Source organism: Agrilus planipennis, unplaced genomic scaffold (assembly GCF_000699045.2).
Source record: "Agrilus planipennis isolate EAB-ADULT unplaced genomic scaffold, Apla_2.0 scaffold47, whole genome shotgun sequence".
Classification (NCBI taxonomy): Eukaryota; Metazoa; Arthropoda; class Insecta; order Coleoptera; family Buprestidae; genus Agrilus; species Agrilus planipennis.
This window is the reverse complement of record NW_020442442.1, coordinates 309,483-332,461: the sequence shown is the minus strand read 5'-3', so window position 1 is coordinate 332,461 and position 22,979 is coordinate 309,483. Positions and strand designations below refer to the sequence as shown.

Below are 22,979 nucleotides of genomic sequence, written 5' to 3'. Positions count from 1 at the left end.
TTTCAATTAAATTAAATCAAACGCATTGAAATGTTTAGTATTCTTGAAAAAGGAGTAGTCGTCCGAAGATTCGAAACGATTGTAGAGGTATTTTTCAAATACATTTTAATGAGTTTGGCTTAATTTAATTCAAAATTATAAACAAAAGTTTTACATAAAACTATCACAAAATACATTACATTTTACAGGTAAACATAAATGTTAATGTGTGCCAACTATTTTATTTCTTTATACCATTTATCATTTTCATATCTGTTAACAAATGAAAGATAAAAATTAAAAGAAATACGAAATTTTTGTTTTCGTCGTTAATTTTCTAAATGAAATAGAAAAAAAATAAAATAAAAAGCATCAGATAAAACTGGAAAAATATAACAGACGTAGCTACTTCTAACGTATTCCGACGGGGCACAGTTTAATTAAAAATTCATGTTCCTAATATGAAATGAAAAGAAATTGTTTATTTTATATGATTTTTCAGCTGAAATAGGTCGTTCCATACTTAAACAAATAATAAAAGACCAAATTATTTATCTGTTTATAGCATAAATAAAATTTTATTACATTAATCCGCTTGCCTAATTAGATGTATAAATATGTTAATGACTTTCTACCTCCGTTTTACACGATAATTAATATGTTAAGTTTATAACAAGCAATCGTTAAAAAAATAATGTTACTTCATTGTAGGAATTAGGAATGTAGAGAAATTGACGAAATTTGGGTGTGGTAGAGAGGATATAAAATATCGAAATTTAAATTTTATGAAAATAAAATTATTTAATTGTAACTGTATGCATTTTAATGATGTTTGGGCAAAATTATTAGAAAATAAGGTAGATGCTGCCACCTATCAGGTTATATCAGAATCAGTGCGGAATTTTTACATATACAAGTGCCACCTTTTGGCAGAAGTTATAATTTATAAGAAGAATTTTTAATTTGAATTTTTAGGTACGATAATTGCTTCTCAAAAGTTCAATGGAAGAATGGAATGCCCAATTGCGTAATTCTTTTTAATTATTTGTACGCAAGTTTAAAATTACATTTACCTCATTATTTAACAATTCAAATTCAATCTTGCTTTTTAATAATCTGTTTCAATGGTTTACCTGAAAAAGGAAAATGATGAGTACGATCCACTCCTAAGAGGGTAACCCACCCTGACCAAACAAAAAATTAACACTTTAAAACATTTTAAGTATTTGCTTGTAGGCTTACGATTTTAACAATTAAAAATACTATTGCATACAGAAAAAAGAATAATTTTGCAAATTTCGATTTTGTGGGGGGTGGCACTATAACTGCCTCTGCAAAATAGAAAAGTTGTTTATTATCCAATACGTAGACATTCTTTGAATTTTTCTTCAACTTGTAAATAATGAAAATGGAAACAAAATGGGTAAAAGGAGTATCATTGAACCCCAAACAGTGTGCATCCCTGTCTAACTCCCTTACTTCTGTACGTTACAACCCCAGCTCTAAAACTGCCCGTTGGTCTTTATAAAAACTAAGTATCACTCTTCTATCTCTGTAACTCATCCCTACATTTTTAAGTATATTTAACATCTTGCTCCATTTAACATTGTCAAAAGGTTTTTCAAAAGTAATGATTTGTGGAGTTCGAAATTTACGTCTTATAGTAAGTAATAGCTTATGAGAGCTAGAAAAGCAGAACTGTCTTTTTTCGATACTTGGAATAATCTTGCAGAATACTTTGACCACAAAAAAAATGTTTTTTGGTACCTATATTGACGATCTTTGGGTCAACATACTCATTCGAGCAAGTTTTCTTTGCTATGAACTTAATAAAGAACAAACTAATAAGCCAAATAACTAATCAAAATTTAAATTCAAGTCTTAAGTTAAAAGCTAGTAGTTAGTTACCGGACTTACCAATACTCTTGACTCTTTGAAATTCATGAAACAATATTTCTATTGCGAATGGTTGTTCCAGTTTAAAAGTTTGCCAAACGTGTAGTAATAATTTTAAAACATTTTTCTATGGTATAATCAATTAATCAAATATTAATTCAAATGTTTTTTATATAAGTGGAATAAAAATTATTTGTATTTGTTAAAATTTATGTATTTAATTCTTGAAAATGTTCTATTAAAGTCGAACAAACAATAAATAGTGTTTTATTTCTAACGTTAAAGTGAAATATAGAAAAGTTACAAATATAATAAAAAATTAAGTTAAAGAATAAAAATTAGTTATTTAAATAAAATTCATATTAGATACCTACTTACAATGAAGACAAGAACTAAAATTTTTAAAAATAACCATGAACAGAAATACATACAAGTTGCTGATTATGATTGATTAAGAGTATTTCAGCTAAGTGCACACCTGCAAATGTTTTTTTGTTTAATTATTGATAGACGATACTTGTCAATTCTAACTTACGTTAAAACTACATAAATTATTTCGTAATATGTAATGCTCCGTCTGAGTAATTACTTATTACCTACTGCAGGTGTATAGGCAGTTACATCATAGGCGTCGCACTTGGGAAATTTTTTTATTACCTCAATAATATTTACCAATAAAGAAATAAATTAAAATACTTTAAAAATATGAAAATTAGCTACATAATAAAATATACGTACTTTAATAGAATTGAGACTTTTATTGTTTTAATGGCAATACTATGTATCAGTTTTACCCTTTATTAATTTGGTAATTTTAAATAAATTATTGGAGCGACGTCACTGGTTTAAAAATTACTAATATTAAAAATTAGTTTGAACGATATTTGTATCTTATCTTATGATTACTAATATTTATATAAATTGATTGTGATAAGGTCAGTTAGTATTTGAAATTGTTGCTGTAAGATATACATCTGCAATAGTTTAGTTGAGATGTTAAAATTTGTTTTTATTACTCTTTTTGGATTAATTGCTGTAGAAGCGGGTGTCGTTACGGATTTAGATGCATGTAAGTTTAAAACTTTTACACATTATCAATGGTATTTGTGATTAGTTTTATCAATAATTGACCCATTCTGAAATTTGTAATTAATGGTTTTATAACGAATTCGAAATAAAAAATACCTATTTTTATCTTGCATTTAAATACCTTTTTTGAGGAAAGCATTTTGTATTTTATTTAAAATACTTTTCCAAATGTATTTTCTATGTGTACAATGCAAAATACATTTTTGCCATTTAAAGTTTTGTTAGTATCACTGATCTAACAATACATAAAATGACGAATAAAAGTTGCTCACATTGATCATTAAAGATATTAGAAGTTAAAAAAGATGACAAAGAGACATTCCATGCATGCCTTCTAATTCTTTAACTAAAGAGAGACCCAAAAGATTCTAAACTTCTCGGAAATGGATAATCTAAAATATTAGATCAATATTGTTTTCCGGGTTCAATGTCATGGTCCATGGAATTTTGAAGTTCTAAATTGATATCAGCACCTGCCAAATCACAACTTATTGGACCTTTAGCAAGAAACTACGAAATTCTATGAATTACGACAAAACAGCCTGCAAAAAATATCGAATTAATTTATGCCAGCTGTGTAAAACTGAGAACTACAAGATATTGAGGTGTGCTAATAAATGCATAGGTATAATCCAAAATTCTTAGAAAACCATTCGAAAAACTTCACTTAATAGATGAACCCAAAGCTAAAGAAATTATGGGTTTCATTCCTTTCTCTTATTATAATGTGTAAAAGATCGGGAACAAAATGGGATTGTAAATATTTCAATATAAAATGATTGATGTTGATTTTACATTAATAAAATTATTTGCAACCCTATTTTAGCTCTGATCTTTCACGGTAAACAAACTATTTTGGTATTAGTGTCTTTTTCCAATTAAAACTGGTGATAAAGGTAAATAAGGGAGCATATAGAAAAATTATTTGTTACTGAACTGAAGAAACTATAACATAAAGATAAAAAAACTNTAGGTACTACAAAAAAGTATTTATTTGAAAAATGTATTTTGAAAATGCGTATTTTGCTTTTAGCATTTAAAATACAAAAGTGAAATCTATTTTGTATTTCACATTTGAAATAACAAATCAAAAAAGTATTTTCATTTTGTATTTAAATACTTTTAAAAAACTATTTTGCACATCTCTGTATGCAGGTAATAACGATACTCCTCTACCAGACTCCGTAGATGTATCCGGATGTACCTCACAACCCTGTCCCCTTATCAAAGGGAGTGATGTTCAACTTATTTTAAATTTTACAGCTCGTAAGTGTATACAATATATGTTTACATAAATACAAGTATAGGCAATATATCGCCATCTAGGGGGTATTTGCTTCTGATGAGATATTTCATAGATTAGTCAATGTCGTATTAAGGGGCCGTTCATAGAATACGTTCACAAATAAGGGAAAAGGAGGGGTATTGCTTAGCGCGGCGAGGTATAACAAGAGATCCCCCCTGGATCTGGGAAAATGTGACGTTCGCAGTTCATCAATTTCATTTTAATCTTCTTCTTAACTTGGCAGTTCTTAAAAATTTTCATTAGATATGATAGAAAGTCATTTTCAATTACTTAAACTTAGGGGGGTTGCTGAAAGTGTGGTTTAGAGTGACGAAGGGGGAGTGACATATTTACTATAGTGAAAAACATCGCTCTTAAGTCGAATTACGTTTTCATCTGAATGCATCAACTTCTGCCGTCTATGATCAAACTATAAATAATGAGGGCAATAACCTACGAAGTTCTTAAAAATTTTCATTAGATATGATAGAAAGTCATTTTCAATTACTAGAGTGACGAAGGGGGAGTGACATATTTACTATAGTGAAAAACATCGCTCTTAAGTCGAATTGCGTTTTCATCTGAATGCATCAACTTCTGCCGTCTATGATCAAACTATAAATAATGAGGGCAATAACCTACGAAGTTTAGCACAGAATCCAAATTTCATTTAAAAAAATATCATGCGAGGTGTGCTCATTCTTTAAAATGCTAGCACTCAAAAAGCATAAAGAAGAATAGTCCAATAGAATTCCATAATATACACCAACGGTAGGCAACTAGCGGATCGCGGGAGGTCAAAAACTGGATCTCCAAAAATTTTTTGAAAGTAAATTACTCAAATAAGTTATTTAAAAAAATATTTTCCTGTAGATAATAAAATATGTTTGAGCTTAAGGCACTCTTGTCATTTTTAAACATCCGGTCCACATCTAAAATTACTTGTCGATCCCTGATAGGTATATATGTACATAAATCTGTAAAAAATTATCAAAGGCAGATAGTGAATTTATGGGACCCTGGGCTAATACTACTTAGGGGCCTACTCAAATACTCAACTAAGTATTATTTTCTCAAAAAAAACTGTTGTTGTTGTTGTCTGTAATGATGTAGGTATACGGTATAGGAAAAAAAAACAAAAAAACATTAACAGAGTCAATTTGTTACTTTGACGACGAGAACAGAAGAAAAAAAAAAACAAAATTGCGTCGGGCGATAAGCGACGGGTAGATCTCCATAATACACCGAAAACAAGCGACGGGGAATTCCATGTTTCGTTCTAAAGAAACGAACACGGGTTAATTGATTGAAGGGTTGTCAACCTTATGATCGGATTTTTTTTAATTTCATATATTTTTTCTTCACAATATAGTCTATTGTTTTCAATTGAGGCTGAGGGCCTTTTGTGTCCACGTGGCCCTGAGGTGCAGCCCAAAGAGGCCTCAAGTAGTCCGCCCCTGAAAATTATTGTTATCCCGGAGATCAAGTGTTTTATTTCTGTTGTAAAATTACATCATTTTTAATTCAAAAAATACACAGTAAATTAGTTTATATAATAGCTCAATTATTATAAATTAAAAAATTATTAATTTATAGCGTACGAATTAGATGGTTTTAATGTCACAGTGAGGGCATCCTTTAGCATTATTTCAATTAATTACAACCTTCCAGACCCAGTAGGGTGCAACAATTTAATTAATACAAGATGCCCTTTGGAAAAAAGTGAACCAGGGTCTTATCGATTGATAATGCCCGTGAACTCGGCGTACCCTACGGTAAGTAACAATTTTTTGTAATCAATTTTTTTATAGCCGACGAAACATGAAACCGTACCACTACATTCATTAAACAGAAAAAGAATTTCTATTTTAATTAAATATTTTTTTTTCACTGCTGCATGCATCCACGACTCCTTGTCTTAGGGCTCTTTTTGGCAGCCATGCCCGAGTGTATCATACCTGTAAGTCGTTTCTTCTTCGTGACCCATAAAATCGCTCGTATACCTTCTTTAGAGTTTTCGTAACGCCGAAATGTCCCTCTCTTGTCTGGATTGCTTCTAGGACTTCTGACGCCCTATTTTTCGGATGTACCATTTGTAGATTGTTTCTGGTTTAATCCGAACTCTTCCACATCCTTTTCAAAAAACCACGTTTCAAGGTAAGGGAATTTCACCAGGTCCAATAAGTTTTCGTTTGATATGGAATTTACCCACTAACGTGTCGTTTTATAAGGTTGTTCGGAAAGTCATTTCGTTTTTTTTTGTGGAAATGAAAGACAGTTTTCGTATAATAAACAAATACTTTATTAAATTATATATTGACCGTTCTGGTCCAACACCTTTTGCCATCTTTCTGGTAGTAGCATAATTCCACGCTCATAAAATTTTTGTCTTTGCTGGCAAAAAACTGATCGAGGAGGTTTTTGACCTCCTCATTTGAGATGAAGGTTTTACCATCTAAAAAATTTTGGAGTGACCGGAACAAATAATAATCCGATGATGCCAGGTCTGGAGAATATGGTGGGTGTAGCATTGTATCCCATTCAAGCTGTAAAAGCTTTTGGCGGGTGACCAAACTTGTGTGAGGTCTCGCGTTGTCTTGGTGAAACACTACACCTTTCCTGTTGATTAGTTCTGACCTTTTCTGTTGAAGTGCATCATTCAGTTTGTCCAGCTGATGACAGTAGACTTCCGAATTAATCGTTGTGTTATCCGGTAAAAACTCAAAAAAAACGATTCCTTTAAAATCCTACCAAACAGACAGCATCACCTTTTTCTGGTAAATATCGGCTTTGGAGATGGTTTGAGCCCGTTCATCTTTTTTGCTCCATGACCTCTTGCGTTTGACGTTGTTGTATACAACCCATTTTTCGTCCCCAGTGATGATGCGCTTCAAAAACGGATCATTTTCGTGACGTTTGAGAAGCGAATCGCAGACGTCAATGCGGCGACACAGATTTCTCTCTGTGAGAACATGGGGAGCCCATACATCGAGCTTCGGGGATAATCCCAGGCCTTTCAAGTGGTCATAAACTGTTGAATTTGATAAATTTAACCTCAATCCGATCTCACGTGTTGTTATTCGCCAGTTCACATCAACTAATGCCTTTATCGCGTCTTTACCAGCTTCAACCGGCCTTCCCGAACGTGGTGCATCTTCGACATCAAAATTGCCGGATAGAAATTTAGCGAACCAGTTCTGGCACTGGCGTATTGTCAACACACCTTCTCCATACACATCAGTCAATTTCTTTCTGGCTTGAACAGCATTTTTACCCTTTCTGTAGTAAAACAGTAAGATATGTCGAAAATTCTGCTTATCGCTCTCCATATTTAAAAGGGCACCAACCAAAAACTACTGCGTAGAATTAACTGGAATTTTTCACACACAAGCCTTGCTATATGACCTCTTAAAGCATATAAAAATTATACGGCTTAAATGTGAAGTTGGGTGCAAAAGAATACAATTAAATCCTCTATCGGGAAAAAACGAAATGACTTTCCGAACAACCCTATATAACACGTTGTTTGGCTCATATCTCTACACGATGGTGTTGAGATGCCAGCTTCTTTTCGTCTCTTTATTGGGTCAATACCTTCGTCTTTCGTCTGATATTCGATTAATTTCTTATCTTTCCAGGATCCCTCAAGCTGGACGAAGGTTAAATTACAGCAGATCGATGCAAGTTCTTCCCTCTTCTTCGAAGATGAGCAATGTTTGCAGTTTTCCACGCGATGCCTGATATTGAAGTCACATAGGTGTAGCCCTGTAACCCTCGTGTTATCTGTCCTTCCGACTATCGCCTATCTTCGTTGAAAAATGGTGTATTGTTTAAAGGGTAATCTTGACATAGGTGACCAATTCTTCCACAATTCCATCACTTCGGACGACAACTGGAATTCTTGCAGATTCGAGCATAACAACCAATCCTTACACATCTCCAACATTTTGGATTTCGTTTTCTTGAGGGGCAATCTCGATTTAAGTGACCCATTCTTCTGCAATTCCAGAATTTTTGACTACTATTATAATTCTTACAGCCTCGATCAAAATGGCCAGTCATTGCACATTCTTAACATTTTGGGATCCGTTCTCCCGTGTTTTAAGCAATGGTTTTCGTCAAATCGATTAAGCATTCCTTGGTGAGCGACACGATACCTTCTTTTATTGTTGTGCCATCGTCGGTTTTGGCTTGTCGCACTCGTACATAACTTTTGGAAGCTTATTTTTCAATTCCGAACTCCTGAGCATGTGACAATGTTTCACTTGGAGTCTTGGGACGTTCTAGTTTAAGGACTTTCTGTAGTTCATCGTCCTTGACTTCACCGATAAATGTACTGCCAGTTGATCTATGAACTCTTGAGGGATAAAACGGTTGACTAATCTTAAGAAGCGCTCCACATCGGACACAAATTGTTGAAGAGTCTCGTTACTTCATTAATTACGGCTTTTCTTTTGTGTCTGATGTACTTGTTGTAGATGTTTATCGCCGCATCTCATTTCTAAACGATTCACAAGATGGTGGAAGTCATAATATTCATAGTCGGGTATTTCATGGTGTATATCTAGCGTCTCTCCTCGTATAGAAATTACTAGTACTGTTACTTGTCCATGCGTTTACCTCTGCTGCTGTTCCAAATTGCATAACAGGACCACGAAATCTTCCTATCGAAAATTGCTAGTTCTGCACCGCAATCGTCAACCCTTGCAGTGGCTAGTAGTTTAATCTTTTCAATTTCATCTCTCATTTGTTCTCTCATTTCCTCTAACTTCTTTTTGATCTTAATTTCCCTATTTTCTATCTTCTGTTGCATTTGATTTCCCTTTCCCCTACCTTCTTTTCCATATTGATTTCCCTTTCTTCTATCTTCTTTTCCATTTCATTTCTAAAATCGTTTATCTTGTCCTCCATTCTCATATTATTTATTACTTCCTGATTCCATTTTCTGTTTCAATGTTTTCTTGAGCTGCCTTGAACTCTTCTTTCATCTCTTCCTGTCCTTTATTGATATCTTCTTGAACTGCTTTCAAGTTTTCTTTCATCTCTTCCTGTCCTTCTTTCGTTTCTTCTTGAGTTGCTTTTAATTCTTCTTTCACTTCATCATGCGCTGCTTCTTTCCTTCTTAAGTTTTTAATTCTTATTTCCCCAGTTTCATTTCTTCTTGGAATTTTTCCATTTTCTATTTCATATCTTCTTATCCGTTTTCATGTCTGCTTTAATTTTTGCCATCATTGTCAGTAAAGCTTTTATTTGTTCTTCCATTTTTGCTTTGATACCTCTGGTTGTAAGTTCTAGAAATTTCGATGAAATTCTTCGATTTTGGTAAAATCGTTCTTCTTTCTTAGCGAGCTTCCTAAAGATATATGACTTGATAAGGTTATTCGCGATTCGTGAAAACTTCCAGATGACTTCGAATTCGTTCTTCTCTCTTCGGGAGCTTTCCAACAATATGTCGTTTGCTGGGGTTATTCGCAATCGGTAGAAATTTCCAGAAAGTTGGTCAATGCAGCGTTCTAGAATATTCCATGGAATTCTTCAAATATTCTTCTCCAACCCGCTTCAATTCCACTCCTAACACAAAATGTCACGTAACCAAATAAGAAGTAGGCTAGGTAGGTTGATATGACACCTTCTCAGACATGAGAGGCAAGTTAGAGACATATTAGAAACAAAAGTCGTAGAAGTAGTCCTAGATTATATTACTGTTTACAAATAGTTAAGGAGTGGGGTGCTCTAGTTTTAGGGAAATACGAAGATTAGCTCGGGGTAGGAAAGAGTGGAGGTGCGTGTTCAGCCAGTCTTAGGTCTAACCACCCCAAAATCGTGATGATGTTAATTATAATGGCTAAAGTGGTGCAAACTAAAATGTATATAAAGTACATCATTTGTTCAAAAAAACCAATGTATCTATTCACCGGGTAACGAGGTCATTATCCGATACCCGGACGGATCCTAAAAAGAGTGCCAGATCTGCCGGGTACCGGATGCCATCTATACCTACTTTATCTTTTAAATATATTTTCTGTTTTTTCAGATTTCCAACTTACGCCTCAGGTTCTCACTTATCGATCCTGAAGCAAAATCATTTGCGTGTTTTGTAATAAGAACGTCTGTAATGTCTGCTTAAAATGAGATACGTATACAGCAATAGTACCTATTCTTTTACTGATCGCTTATTAACAATTGTATTACTATTTTATTTAAGTAATTAATTATTTATATGTATACTTACGTAAGTACTTATTTTAAAGAGTATGGACTTACTGTGAATTTTTAAATCTAAACTAAAAGTTAATAAAAAGATACGCTTATTGAATTATATAACATTATCGGTATTTTAATTAGTAGTGGTTAAACTCACTTAAGATGTTCTATTTGCTGTATGTTTTGTACCTTATCTATTAAATAAATGCCAAAAAAAAAAACAAACACTGCACTTTCACAGAATTTTTATAAACGACATCTATCTGTACATAAAAATAAAATAATATCAAANATACTAAGTCAATTCCTTAAATTTAATTACTTATTTATAATAATAATACTACTTTAATTACAAAAAATATTTTACTACTACTACGCTTATGAACTTATTTAAGAAATACAATTACTATTCAATTACTTTACTACGCAATGACATCGAATAGATAGATATCTAACGTTACATCTTGCAGCAGCATGGTTTCTAATATCTGAAAATTCTAGTTGATTCTTTGTGAAGCATTTTTAAAATAAATAAATAAAACAACCAAAATGCTCTTAAATGTGTTCACTTTAATATAATATTGGCTCTATAATTACATCGTCCTTTTTTCGCATTTTTCAAGTACCTTAAGTAGATACAGGGACATAACCAGCTTTTTTCTGGACGCAGTCCGGCTCTGCCCTAGGGTGCTCACCTTATCGGTTCGCAATACGCACGATATGGCAAACTAAAGAACCCCGGAGCATCTAGAGGTAAAGTGCAGGTGTAAAGTAGCCTACGGACATGAGAAAACCCTTTTAGTGGACATAGCAAGCCGTTAAATGCCCTGAAAGGAAAGTACGTGGCAACTAGTATTCGAACGCGTGGTAAGCACAACATAGACGCGGTAGACTAAGAATAAAGATTTTAGTTGACTCTTTAATAAAGTGGCCGTGCGCCCTTTTCGCGAATATTTTGTCACAAATTTTGCATTTAGCACTTCCATCGTTAATATCAACAAAATAATCTCAAATGGAACTTCTTTTTGGCTTCAAAATTGCACTTTTAACTTAAAATTTACACCACTGAGCAAACACTATGCAAAAAACTTTATAACTGTATTAGTATTTTTAAAATGAAATTATTATGAGGACTATAAGGGGAACTGAAAATCTTGGATGTTTTTAGATTAAAGTAGGAAACTAATAAGAGAATAAAGTTTGAAAAATATCAACATACGAAATACTAGGAAATACATTTAGGCCTTTAACTATAATAATGTTATTTGCACAGAGGCAGTATCATTGTTGACTTGTTTTATTGTTCCGATGTATAAATTGATTTTCAAGAAAATGAGAAATAAGATTTTGTTATGCAGAACTTCCGTAATTAATGAAGCGGAAGCAGAGGTCTGTTGCATCACTAATAGAGTTAAGGGGTAATCTGATCCATTAGGGGAGTTATGGCGTGAATCGTGTAAGATAGAGCAGCTATCCATGGATCGAATATGTAATCTGACCCATTACACATATTCGGGAGAATGTAGAGCAGAGACCAAAATGGAGGCGAAAAGCATAATAGCTCGGGCTAATCAGAAGGCTGGATATCGGAACACAGCCGTTTTATCTATGAATCATTCATGAACCATAGATACGTCTATAGTCTATGAGCTAAACCGTAATCTATGACTGAACCTATTTAATACATTTTTTACCGCCAAAATAGTCTAATCAAGCCAATTTAACAAATATTTTAAGTTTTTTTCTTGTGCATATATCATCATGACTCTGCCCAAATTGTCAGAGGGAGCTCTAAGTGTATGTTACTTTATTGCATAAACAATGTAAGTGTGAGAACATATTTTTTCAGATTATTATGAAGGGGGGCACATTTGAGAACCCTATCATGCAAATTCTTGGTAGCAAGAAAATAGCATCAGGAAGCTCCGACAAGGAACGTTATCGACTGTTACTGTCAGATGGAAAATATTTAATATCATTTGCAATGTTGTCTACTCATATAAATGAATTGATAGTAGCTGGTGAATTGAAATGCAATTCTATAATAAAGATAAAAAAGCACATAACAAGTGTTATCAATAACTCAGGGAGAGGTGACAAGTAAGAAATTTATGACAACTTCTTTTCTTTTCTTTTTGTTACGCTAATTTTTTTCAGACGAGTCTTGGTCATACTTGATCTTGAATTGTTAGTGCCTGGAGATACTTGCTCCAAAATTGGATCTCCTGTACAACTACCAGACGATGAAATTTCTTGCAGTTCAAGCGAACAGAATAGTACTACCTCAAATGGCACAAAGGCACACCCCCAGGAAGAAAGAAGTACTGTCTCTCACAATCAATCAAGTAACTTGAATTCTTCATTAAATACTTCATTGCAAGATTCAGTGATACATCCAATTTCCAGTTTAAGCCCTTACCAGAACAAGTAAGTTTTTGCCCATTTAATAAATTAAATAAACTTTATTAAGCTAATAACTAATATAAAAAAAAATGGAAAAGAACGTTGATTATCTAGATCGATTAGGGATGATGCTTTTCTGAATAATCAATGAATACAGCAGAATTATAAAATGCCTTTACATTAAACTTTTTACATCTAAAATCATGATCTTTACCTAATAACATTCATGCAATTAGGCTACTGATTGCCATTCAATAAAGAACTTAATCGAAGAATGCAATTAAATACTGAGGTGAATTTTTGAAAACGGAGTAACTTTGTCTGCATTCTATTTTTTCGGCTTTAACTCAAAAGCTATGCATATTTAAAAGTTCTATGTTTATTTTATTAATGCGATTTTTTTGTTAACCCGATTTATTAACGAAATGACACTTTAAATTCAAAACACTATTATTTTCAAAAACAAATCCGAAATTTTTGTCTAACTTTTTTCTGCTTGGATTTAAATATAGAAATCGCTTCTTAAAACTGAAAAATTACGTTAAAATTGCATTTTTCATTTTTTTTTTTGTATACTCGATATTTATAATTTTGTAAGACCTNATACTAAGTCAATTCCTTAAATTTAATTACTTATTTATAATAATAATACTACTTTAATTACAAAAAATATTTTACTACTACTACGCTTATGAACTTATTTAAGAAATACAATTACTATTCAATTACTTTACTACGCAATGACATCGAATAGATAGATATCTAACGTTACATCTTGCAGCAGCATGGTTTCTAATATCTGAAAATTCTAGTTGATTCTTTGTGAAGCATTTTTAAAATAAATAAATAAAACAACCAAAATGCTCTTAAATGTGTTCACTTTAATATAATATTGGCTCTATAATTACATCGTCCTTTTTTCGCATTTTTCAAGTACCTTAAGTAGATACAGGGACATAACCAGCTTTTTTCTGGACGCAGTCCGGCTCTGCCCTAGGGTGCTCACCTTATCGGTTCGCAATACGCACGATATGGCAAACTAAAGAACCCCGGAGCATCTAGAGGTAAAGTGCAGGTGTAAAGTAGCCTACGGACATGAGAAAACCCTTTTAGTGGACATAGCAAGCCGTTAAATGCCCTGAAAGGAAAGTACGTGGCAACTAGTATTCGAACGCGTGGTAAGCACAACATAGACGCGGTAGACTAAGAATAAAGATTTTAGTTGACTCTTTAATAAAGTGGCCGTGCGCCCTTTTCGCGAATATTTTGTCACAAATTTTGCATTTAGCACTTCCATCGTTAATATCAACAAAATAATCTCAAATGGAACTTCTTTTTGGCTTCAAAATTGCACTTTTAACTTAAAATTTACACCACTGAGCAAACACTATGCAAAAAACTTTATAACTGTATTAGTATTTTTAAAATGAAATTATTATGAGGACTATAAGGGGAACTGAAAATCTTGGATGTTTTTAGATTAAAGTAGGAAACTAATAAGAGAATAAAGTTTGAAAAATATCAACATACGAAATACTAGGAAATACATTTAGGCCTTTAACTATAATAATGTTATTTGCACAGAGGCAGTATCATTGTTGACTTGTTTTATTGTTCCGATGTATAAATTGATTTTCAAGAAAATGAGAAATAAGATTTTGTTATGCAGAACTTCCGTAATTAATGAAGCGGAAGCAGAGGTCTGTTGCATCACTAATAGAGTTAAGGGGTAATCTGATCCATTAGGGGAGTTATGGCGTGAATCGTGTAAGATAGAGCAGCTATCCATGGATCGAATATGTAATCTGACCCATTACACATATTCGGGAGAATGTAGAGCAGAGACCAAAATGGAGGCGAAAAGCATAATAGCTCGGGCTAATCAGAAGGCTGGATATCGGAACACAGCCGTTTTATCTATGAATCATTCATGAACCATAGATACGTCTATAGTCTATGAGCTAAACCGTAATCTATGACTGAACCTATTTAATACATTTTTTACCGCCAAAATAGTCTAATCAAGCCAATTTAACAAATATTTTAAGTTTTTTTCTTGTGCATATATCATCATGACTCTGCCCAAATTGTCAGAGGGAGCTCTAAGTGTATGTTACTTTATTGCATAAACAATGTAAGTGTGAGAACATATTTTTTCAGATTATTATGAAGGGGGGCACATTTGAGAACCCTATCATGCAAATTCTTGGTAGCAAGAAAATAGCATCAGGAAGCTCCGACAAGGAACGTTATCGACTGTTACTGTCAGATGGAAAATATTTAATATCATTTGCAATGTTGTCTACTCATATAAATGAATTGATAGTAGCTGGTGAATTGAAATGCAATTCTATAATAAAGATAAAAAAGCACATAACAAGTGTTATCAATAACTCAGGGAGAGGTGACAAGTAAGAAATTTATGACAACTTCTTTTCTTTTCTTTTTGTTACGCTAATTTTTTTCAGACGAGTCTTGGTCATACTTGATCTTGAATTGTTAGTGCCTGGAGATACTTGCTCCAAAATTGGATCTCCTGTACAACTACCAGACGATGAAATTTCTTGCAGTTCAAGCGAACAGAATAGTACTACCTCAAATGGCACAAAGGCACACCCCCAGGAAGAAAGAAGTACTGTCTCTCACAATCAATCAAGTAACTTGAATTCTTCATTAAATACTTCATTGCAAGATTCAGTGATACATCCAATTTCCAGTTTAAGCCCTTACCAGAACAAGTAAGTTTTTGCCCATTTAATAAATTAAATAAACTTTATTAAGCTAATAACTAATATAAAAAAAAATGGAAAAGANTCAGGTAGCGGCTCCTACGAAGTTAAAGTTTGCCCGGCTCTGCAGTAGACAAGCAAAACTCACATGTTCCTGATCTATTGTTTATTTATATGTTGAAATAATATCAAGATTGTAGTGTTGTATTTTTACAGATTGAAATTACTTTGTGGGGTAGAGATGCTGAAAACTTTGACGGTTCTTCCCAACCGATACTCGCATTGAAAGGCGCCAGAGTTGGAGAATTTAATGGAGGAAAGAATATATCCGTCTTAAGCAGTACACATTTAAAAATCAATCCTGATATTCCTGAAGCCCATCGTTTAAGAGGATGGTTCGATAATGGAGGTTCCAATAATACAGTTACCAACTTAAGTGTAAGGTAATGCCTGTTTTTGCTATTGAATTGATAAGATCCATTTCGCAACCGTTCTGCAAGAGACGCATGGGAAGCTAATTGTTCTAAAATTCTCGCATGTGTCCACCGATCTGTTCTAATGGGTACTTTTTTATTTTAATAGGTCTGGAGCTGGAGGAGCAATTTCAGCACCTTGGATGAATTTTGAGGAAGTAAAATTAAACAAACTGGGGAATGCCGAAAAGGGTGACTATTTCCAAGTAAAAGCCACAGTGTTGCTTATCAAGACCGAAAATGCTCTTTATAAAGCCTGTCCTACTGAAGAATGTAATAAAAAAGTCATCGATCTCCAAAATGGAATGTACAGATGTGAAAAATGCAACGCGGAATTTACTAACTTCAAATATCGATATATTTTAATGGTAACTTTTTATTATGAAAATTTAAGAGTCCTACATAATTGGCTTTTGAACATAAAAAAATGAGAAATAGAAAATTATTTTCATCAAGGTCGTCAGTCCTAAGACTGGTTGATCACACACCTCCACATTTCCAATCCTGAGCTAATCTTCGCATTTCCCTAAAACTAAAACACCCTACATCCTTAACTATTTACGAACAGTATTCTAATCTAGGTCTATCCCTACTCATTTTTACTCCCGTTTCTGCCTCTAACATGTCTAACCTTTCATGATTGAGCAGGTGTCCTACCAACCTACTTCACCTAACTTTTAAAAAAAATACGACGTGTAATTGTATAACACTCTACTGAAGTGAATCTTCTTCAAACACACAAACATACCGGGATAGGGGTTAAAGAATTGGTTTAATGGTATTTGTAACTATGAATTTAAATTTTACATTATACATGCCGGAGTTGCCTGTAACGAACGTTGCATTGAAACGCGCTCACGCCTCAAGCGATCCCCTCTACTACGTAGCCGAGTAGAGGGGGGACATACATTGCATAATTTCGTTACATAGCAACTCGCATGAAACGAACTTACTCTACCTTGTGTAAAGAAGTTTCACTTCAAAAATATTTTTGATAGCATAAAAACTTTCCTTTCAATTTTTCTGCGATTCTTGTTGCAGTTTAAAATAAAATATGCCATTGAAAGAAGATTTTTTATACTAGTAACGTATACTAAACACTATTGTATGAACTCACATAATGGAAACACCATATTAATCACGCTAAACGTCTGCTAGGTCAATTGCCTATAAAAACACCTTATCCTTTTTTGCATTTGTTTAAAGCTCAATATATGTGACTGGTCAGGCAATCAGTGGGTTAATATGTTCAATTCAGAAGCGGAGAAAATGCTTGGTGTAACTGCTCAAGAGGCAGGTGAAGCCCTAGAAAACGACCCAGAAGCTTTTGCTGCTATTGCAGACAGAGTACATTTCAAGGAATTTGTATTTAAGTGCCGAACCAAATCAGAAGTGTATAATGTAAGTTATTTTTCTTTCTTATTTTCTTAGTAATTAATGAGTGGATCACTTTTATCTTATAGGACGAGAATCGCCTAAAAACCACTGCCCTTGCAGTAAATCCAATTGATTATAAGGAGTACAATGCATATTTACTATCAAAAATAGATAATAATTTAAATTGTTGAACTTCTTGTGTCAAATCCTACCTTATTTTGTTTAATTTAATTTTGATTTATTTGTTAATGCTTATAATTATTAAAGCTAGAATAGTAAACAAATCTCCCATTCGTACATGGTCTAATGCTAGAGGAGAAGGCAAATTGTTTTCAATAGATTTATTAGATGAAAGTGGAGAAATAAAAGCTACAGGTTTTAGAGAGATAGTTGATAAATTTTATGACTTCTTAGAGGTATTTAAATCACATTCAGTTGAACATCTAAAAGCAAGATAAATATAAAATTACTTTCAGGTTGATAAAGTTTATTTTATAAGTAAATGTCAACTAAAAATAGCAAACAAACAATTCTCAACCTTAAACAACGATTATGAAATGACTTTTACGAATGACACTATTATTCAAGAATGTGTTGATGATACTAAGTCAATTCCCCAAGTTCAGTACAATTTTATACCTATTAATCAAATTGCTAATATCGAAATGGGTTCATTGATTGGTATGTCTTTTCACTCTTATTATAATAATTACAATTAAAATAACTTATTATACTCAATAATTAATTTAAACGCAATTTAAGATGTCATTGGTGTTTGTAAAACGTCTTCTGATGTGACATCAATAACTGCTCGAACCACAGGCAGGGAACATAAGAAAAGGAATGTACAGTTGACTGATCAGTCAGACACTTCAGTACGTTTATTTATTTATTTATTTATTATATGCAATAGACCAGAGCCGGCTCTTTTGACTCCCGAGTGCTCCTCAGGTATAGTCGAGGAGCTCCTCATTGATCCTGCGAGTGCGAGTGAGATGATTCTTTCCTTTTCTTATCCCTTCCATTTCGTGGTGAGTCCCCTCTTCCGTAGCCAACCAAAGGGTCATACTGTTTACTCTCTCGTACTCATTGAAGGGTATGGAGTGACTCAAAGTAACTTCAGGTAGCGGCTCCTACGAAGTTAAAGTTTGCCCGGCTNTATTTATTAGTTTATTACTACTTAAACTTTCTACGTTGCAAGGGTTGTGAAAAGTATTTAACAGTAAAAATATAATCAAATATTGGAATAATGAAAAGGCTAGAGCTTTTACGGCCGTTATTGTCTAAAGATAATTCAATGTTGATGATGATGGTCATAGTCTGGGTTTGTTTCTCCAAATTAACTAGTAATTATAATTTATGAGAAAAAAGGATTGGTCTTTTTCATTTATTCAAAAAGTACCTCAAGAGATAGCAGTTTTTAGTAATCTTCTGCTTGATCTACATTGCCATTCTTTAGAATACAATGTAAGTCAAGTAGAAGATTCATTAGCCATTTTAGAGTATATTTAGTTAATAAATAATGAATACTAATCTCAAAGAATCTCGATTTCCACATTTCATTAAAAAGGAATCTGGAAATTAAAACGAACTTTAAAGTTTCTGTTTCCATAAAAATTATAATGTATAAATATATTAAATTCTAGCAACTGTATTGTGCTTTAAGCATGGCCTTATTGGTCAAAATAAATAAACATTTCACAATTATTCTTTAAGGAACAATTTGAACTCACTCTAGTTCACACATATTCTTTTTAGCATTAATTCTATGTTGACCCTACTTTTAAACATCAAAACTGAAAACAGAGAGATGTTAACTAATGCCAGTACTGCACTGTTTCTCCTTAAGTTGCTTAATAATAATAATAAGAGAGATTACAAAAAGTAAACTTTTTGCTGTAAAAATATATGTCGCTTTTAAAGTAGGTCATTGACTTTAGATAACCATAAGCTGCTTTATTGAAAAATACTTAATTATTACACTTATTTTTAGTAGTTTCATACTTAAAATAACACAGTCGGGATGTCTGAAAACACAATAAAACAAAATAATAAAGTAAATCACTATTATTTTGAGTACAAAATTACCTTCTCATATATGTTCCACAGTTGCTCTACTTCGAGAATATGCTCCCAGACAGGCTAATATTCCAACAATACTTATCAAAAGTCCCAGCATAAGGGCCACCGTATCTCCAAAATCAAACATTTTTTGATTGTGTATTAATGATGTATTAAGTTTTTGCCGTTTTTGCTATTTTTGCTTAATCTAAGCGCTAAAGCAGTTTGTTTTTGTTTTTCCTGATACTTTTATAGGTTAAAATCATAGATAAGTTAAAACCATAGATAATAGTGGTGGTAAATGATGAAGTCATAAGTAAATAAAGAAAATTACATTTATTTTTCAAATCACGCATTCACAAATATTTTAATTTGAATTTACAAAAAATTTTCGATTGATTCAGTACTAAGAAATCAATTTTACAATTAATTTTAAAAAAATGTTGACTATCGTAAGCCCTTAATTTATTAATTAATAAATAATAACTAACTAATTAGCCACAAAAAATCATTTACGTCATAAAAGTTCACAAACGATTGGTGTAGACCCTTTGTAGATCTATTATCTATGGTGTAGATGAAAGTTTAAAGAATTGTTTTTCAATCTATTTTGGCTATTAGGAAGAGGCTTATTCAAATATTCAGAACTCTATCATTCTCTACGGCTATGCTGCTATCACTGACCCCAAAGTTTATTTCTATGTCCAGCCCTAACCTCTATGCCTAACCTAATTTTTTATAAACATAACCTCAGTTTTAAAACAAATCAAGTTCAATAATATTTTAAAAAGCAGGTTTATTGTACCAAAAATATGTTAAAACAACGCAGAAATTATATTTTATAAATGCTTAAAATTCGCAATAAGAATTGTGAAGATAAAGTTAATATTATAATTTTTTGAGTACATTTATTACTTATAATGGAAGAAACATTTACAAAAGTGGTTGAAAATATATTCACTAATTGGACAGCGTTAACTTTAGCAATAGACAATGGTATGGCTGGGCCTAACTATATGCAAGTAGGTTCTCAGTTTTTGTAAATAATAATAATAAATAATCTGAAGCAATTTGCAGACTATTTCTGAGTCTATCGATTATATGGCTAAGTACTGTTTATGTGAAGAAAATGTACAAATTAATGATATAGCAGAGGCATTAGAAGACATATTAGATGAGGAGTTTAATACAATTTGTGAAGATGGTTCTCCAAAAGGTATGCTTTGTCATTTTGTCTAATATGTGATGTATATCTCATTTTTTTTTTGTTAATAGAAATAGCAACTGTGTTATTTAAATTTGTAAGTTTATTAAAAGAAGGCAATTTAGCTCAATTTGAAGTGGAATATAACAATTTACCTTTAAGTAAAGTAAGCCTTTCAAAGGCTCAATCCTACACACCTCATCAGGGCTCATCTGTAAGTACCCCACAACTAAATCATTTAAATCACAATAGATTATCTCATATAACCATTGTAGTCATCTCAAGATGATGTTTCGATGGTTGAAGATGANTATTTATTTTGTATACCTTTTATTCCTGCTGAATTAATGTAGGAAAAAAGAATGAAAAATAAAAGTAATTTAAAAAAAAAACAATATGTCTTTATTTTCTGAAGTCAATGTTAATTGATATCTTCAGGTTCTACATTTATTGATAAAATTTTACCTCCTCTAATAACCTTCATATCTAGAGTTTTAGTTTTTATATCAGCTAATATAGAGTAGATATCTTGTGCACTCTTAACAGCTTTTTTATTTATTTCAATTACTATATCTCCAGGTTTAAGTCCTCCACTAAAATTAAATAAGATAAATGAATACAGAAATTGTAAATCTTTTTATTTAAAGCAATCGCCAGCACTGCTTTGATTAAAAAGATTTGAAAACAAAAAAAGGTAAAAGAATAGTATAAAAAATATAATCAAGTAAAATTATGTTAGACCTATAAGCTGGTGATCCGAGAATAACTTTCCAAACTAAAACACCATAACGCACGTCAGGGGAGATCTTTTGATTCCTCAGTTGCATTTCCGTTAATATTTCTGGAGTCAAGGTCAACATTGTAATTCCCATGTATTTCTTTTTGTTTCCTAATATTTTTGGTGTATCTTGGGTTTTCATTAGAAATTTTTTTACATAGTCTACAAAAGATTTTCTATTGTATTATATAGGGTGGCGCCAGGGAGTCTATGCTACATTGGGCAAGAAACTCTGCTCCTGACCACCCATTGAAGTAACTTATCGATGCTTGCTATTTAAAAAAAATTACCAATTGGGATTGCAAATGATATTCCTGCTGTAACTTTCATACTGTTTATTCCAATGGCTTCACCGTCTAAATTAACTAGAGGCCCCCCCGAGTTGCCAAAAGTAATAGCAGCATCTGTTTGAATGTATTCCATATTCTTACCATGAAGTCCCAATTCTTGTGAAGCACGATTAGGAGAGCTCACCTGAAAATCTATTTCTTATATATATAAGCAATTTAAGATTACATTTTCAACTTTAAGGAGAAACTAGAATTAAGTAAGATTAAAATATGTCTATAATGACTAAGGAAACAGTAATTAAAAGTTCTGCATTTTACTTTACTGAATAAAGTAATAATAAATATCGTGAAATTTAAAATTTGTTTCGAGTTCCTTTTTAAAAAAATTATTACAAACGAATTAATTAAAAAAAATTAGGTACCTACGTGAAACAATTTTCTTTTGTGGTAATTTTTATATTCGCTTCAGAATAGTCTTATGAAATTTTCTAATATTGATTACATATTTTACAATTATTGTAATTAAATATCATCTAATTTGATAATTTATTTTAGAATTATATTACTTACAATATTGTTAAACACATTTATCATCAGTTGAAAGATCAAAAAATATAATTAAATAATAAATATGTAGGTAATATTTGTAAAATTTAATGCTTAATCCTTAGAATTACTTTACTTCTAATTCCTCCAAAAGACAATAAAAATCTTCTCATTTTAACTTACCACACCTGAAGTGACAGTATTGCTAAGAGACAATGGACTTCCTATAGCAACAACAAATTCACCTGGCCTCAATTCAGATGAATTGCCCAGTTTCATTGTAGGTAAACTTTTAGCATTAATTCTAACTGTTGCTAAATCACTTTGAATATCGATATCTTCAACAACACCTTTATATATCATTCCATTATGTAAACGTACTTCAACAATAGAATGGGGCCTACTAGCAACCACATGGGCATTTGTTAAAATTAAACCGTCTTCTTTTACAATAAATCCTGATCCATTAGAAACTGTCGAAGGTCTACCTGTGAAAAAATCGAGTCTCCTGCTGTCTTTGATTTCAATGTAGACTACAGCAGGAGCAGATTTTTCAACTACATCTGCTATAAAATTATATTGTGACCTTCTTCCATGCAGTCCATCTAGTATACTCGCTGCTTTTACTTGAGGCAACAATTTTTGACGATTGAACAGTGTATAAC

General features: G+C 32.3%; 5 protein-coding genes and 2 long non-coding RNA genes across 9 annotated transcripts in view; 5 read left to right on the top strand and 2 right to left on the bottom strand.

Moving 5' to 3' along the window:
• The first annotated feature begins 2,816 nt into the window (after nucleotides 1-2,816).
• On the top strand, nucleotides 2,817-10,689 carry LOC108744605 (NPC intracellular cholesterol transporter 2-like). The gene is made up of 4 exons (XM_018480468.2): nucleotides 2,817-2,944; nucleotides 4,120-4,230; nucleotides 5,846-6,024; nucleotides 10,284-10,689. Exons 1-4 carry the CDS (start codon nucleotides 2,869-2,871, stop codon nucleotides 10,374-10,376), a joined length of 459 nt encoding a protein of 152 aa, XP_018335970.1. The 5' UTR covers nucleotides 2,817-2,868; the 3' UTR covers nucleotides 10,377-10,689.
• Nucleotides 10,690-12,110: 1,421 nt separating this feature from the next.
• LOC108744577 (replication protein A 70 kDa DNA-binding subunit) lies at nucleotides 12,111-17,692 on the top strand. The gene is given in 7 exon segments (XM_025980362.1): nucleotides 12,111-12,250; nucleotides 12,303-12,553; nucleotides 12,611-12,884; nucleotides 15,772-16,028; nucleotides 16,168-16,426; nucleotides 17,265-17,459; nucleotides 17,522-17,692. Coding segments are annotated over 7 exon segments (1,377 nt in total). The 5' UTR covers nucleotides 12,111-12,214; the 3' UTR covers nucleotides 17,627-17,692.
• LOC112906378 (replication protein A 70 kDa DNA-binding subunit-like) lies at nucleotides 14,824-15,598 on the top strand. Its single transcript, XM_025980360.1, has 3 exons — nucleotides 14,824-14,964; nucleotides 15,017-15,267; nucleotides 15,325-15,598. The coding sequence occupies exons 1-3, from the start codon at nucleotides 14,929-14,931 to the stop codon at nucleotides 15,596-15,598; spliced, it is 561 nt and encodes a 186-aa protein (XP_025836145.1). The 5' UTR covers nucleotides 14,824-14,928.
• Nucleotides 17,693-17,699: 7 nt separating the features above from the next.
• On the top strand, nucleotides 17,700-18,347 carry LOC108744579. The gene is made up of 3 exons (XR_001938982.2): nucleotides 17,700-17,851; nucleotides 17,912-18,116; nucleotides 18,198-18,347. It is a non-coding gene; the product is annotated as an uncharacterized LOC108744579 (long non-coding RNA).
• A 1,018-nt stretch (nucleotides 18,348-19,365) lies between these two features.
• Nucleotides 19,366-19,772, bottom strand: LOC108744582. Its single transcript, XR_001938983.2, has 2 exons — nucleotides 19,524-19,772; nucleotides 19,366-19,462 (listed from the first exon to the last, which is right to left on the bottom strand). It is a non-coding gene; the product is annotated as an uncharacterized LOC108744582 (long non-coding RNA).
• Nucleotides 19,773-20,066: 294 nt separating this feature from the next.
• The window catches only part of LOC112906377, a 4,782-nt gene continuing 1,869 nt past the window's right edge, over nucleotides 20,067-22,979 (top strand). Inside the window, exons 1-3 of the mRNA XM_025980359.1 lie at nucleotides 20,067-20,518; nucleotides 20,574-20,712; nucleotides 20,772-20,914. Of these exons, the coding sequence (XP_025836144.1) occupies nucleotides 20,417-20,518; nucleotides 20,574-20,712; nucleotides 20,772-20,914 (384 nt within the window). The 5' untranslated portion in view covers nucleotides 20,067-20,416. The remainder of the gene's footprint in view (nucleotides 20,519-20,573; nucleotides 20,713-20,771; nucleotides 20,915-22,979) is intronic.
• LOC108744581 (serine protease HTRA2, mitochondrial-like) overlaps nucleotides 21,083-22,979 on the bottom strand; it is a 3,120-nt gene continuing 1,223 nt past the window's right edge. Inside the window, exons 2-5 of one of the 3 annotated variants that reach the window (XM_025980356.1) lie at nucleotides 22,498-22,919; nucleotides 21,769-21,952; nucleotides 21,442-21,640; nucleotides 21,083-21,293 (exon numbers count right to left, since the gene is read on the bottom strand). In XM_025980356.1, the coding sequence (XP_025836141.1) occupies nucleotides 21,122-21,293; nucleotides 21,442-21,640; nucleotides 21,769-21,952; nucleotides 22,498-22,919 (977 nt within the window). In that variant the 3' untranslated portion in view covers nucleotides 21,083-21,121. Of the gene's footprint in view, nucleotides 21,294-21,441; nucleotides 21,641-21,768; nucleotides 21,961-22,497; nucleotides 22,920-22,979 lie in introns of those variants that run through there. The other 2 variants (XM_025980358.1, XM_025980357.1) reach the window with 2 other exon arrangements.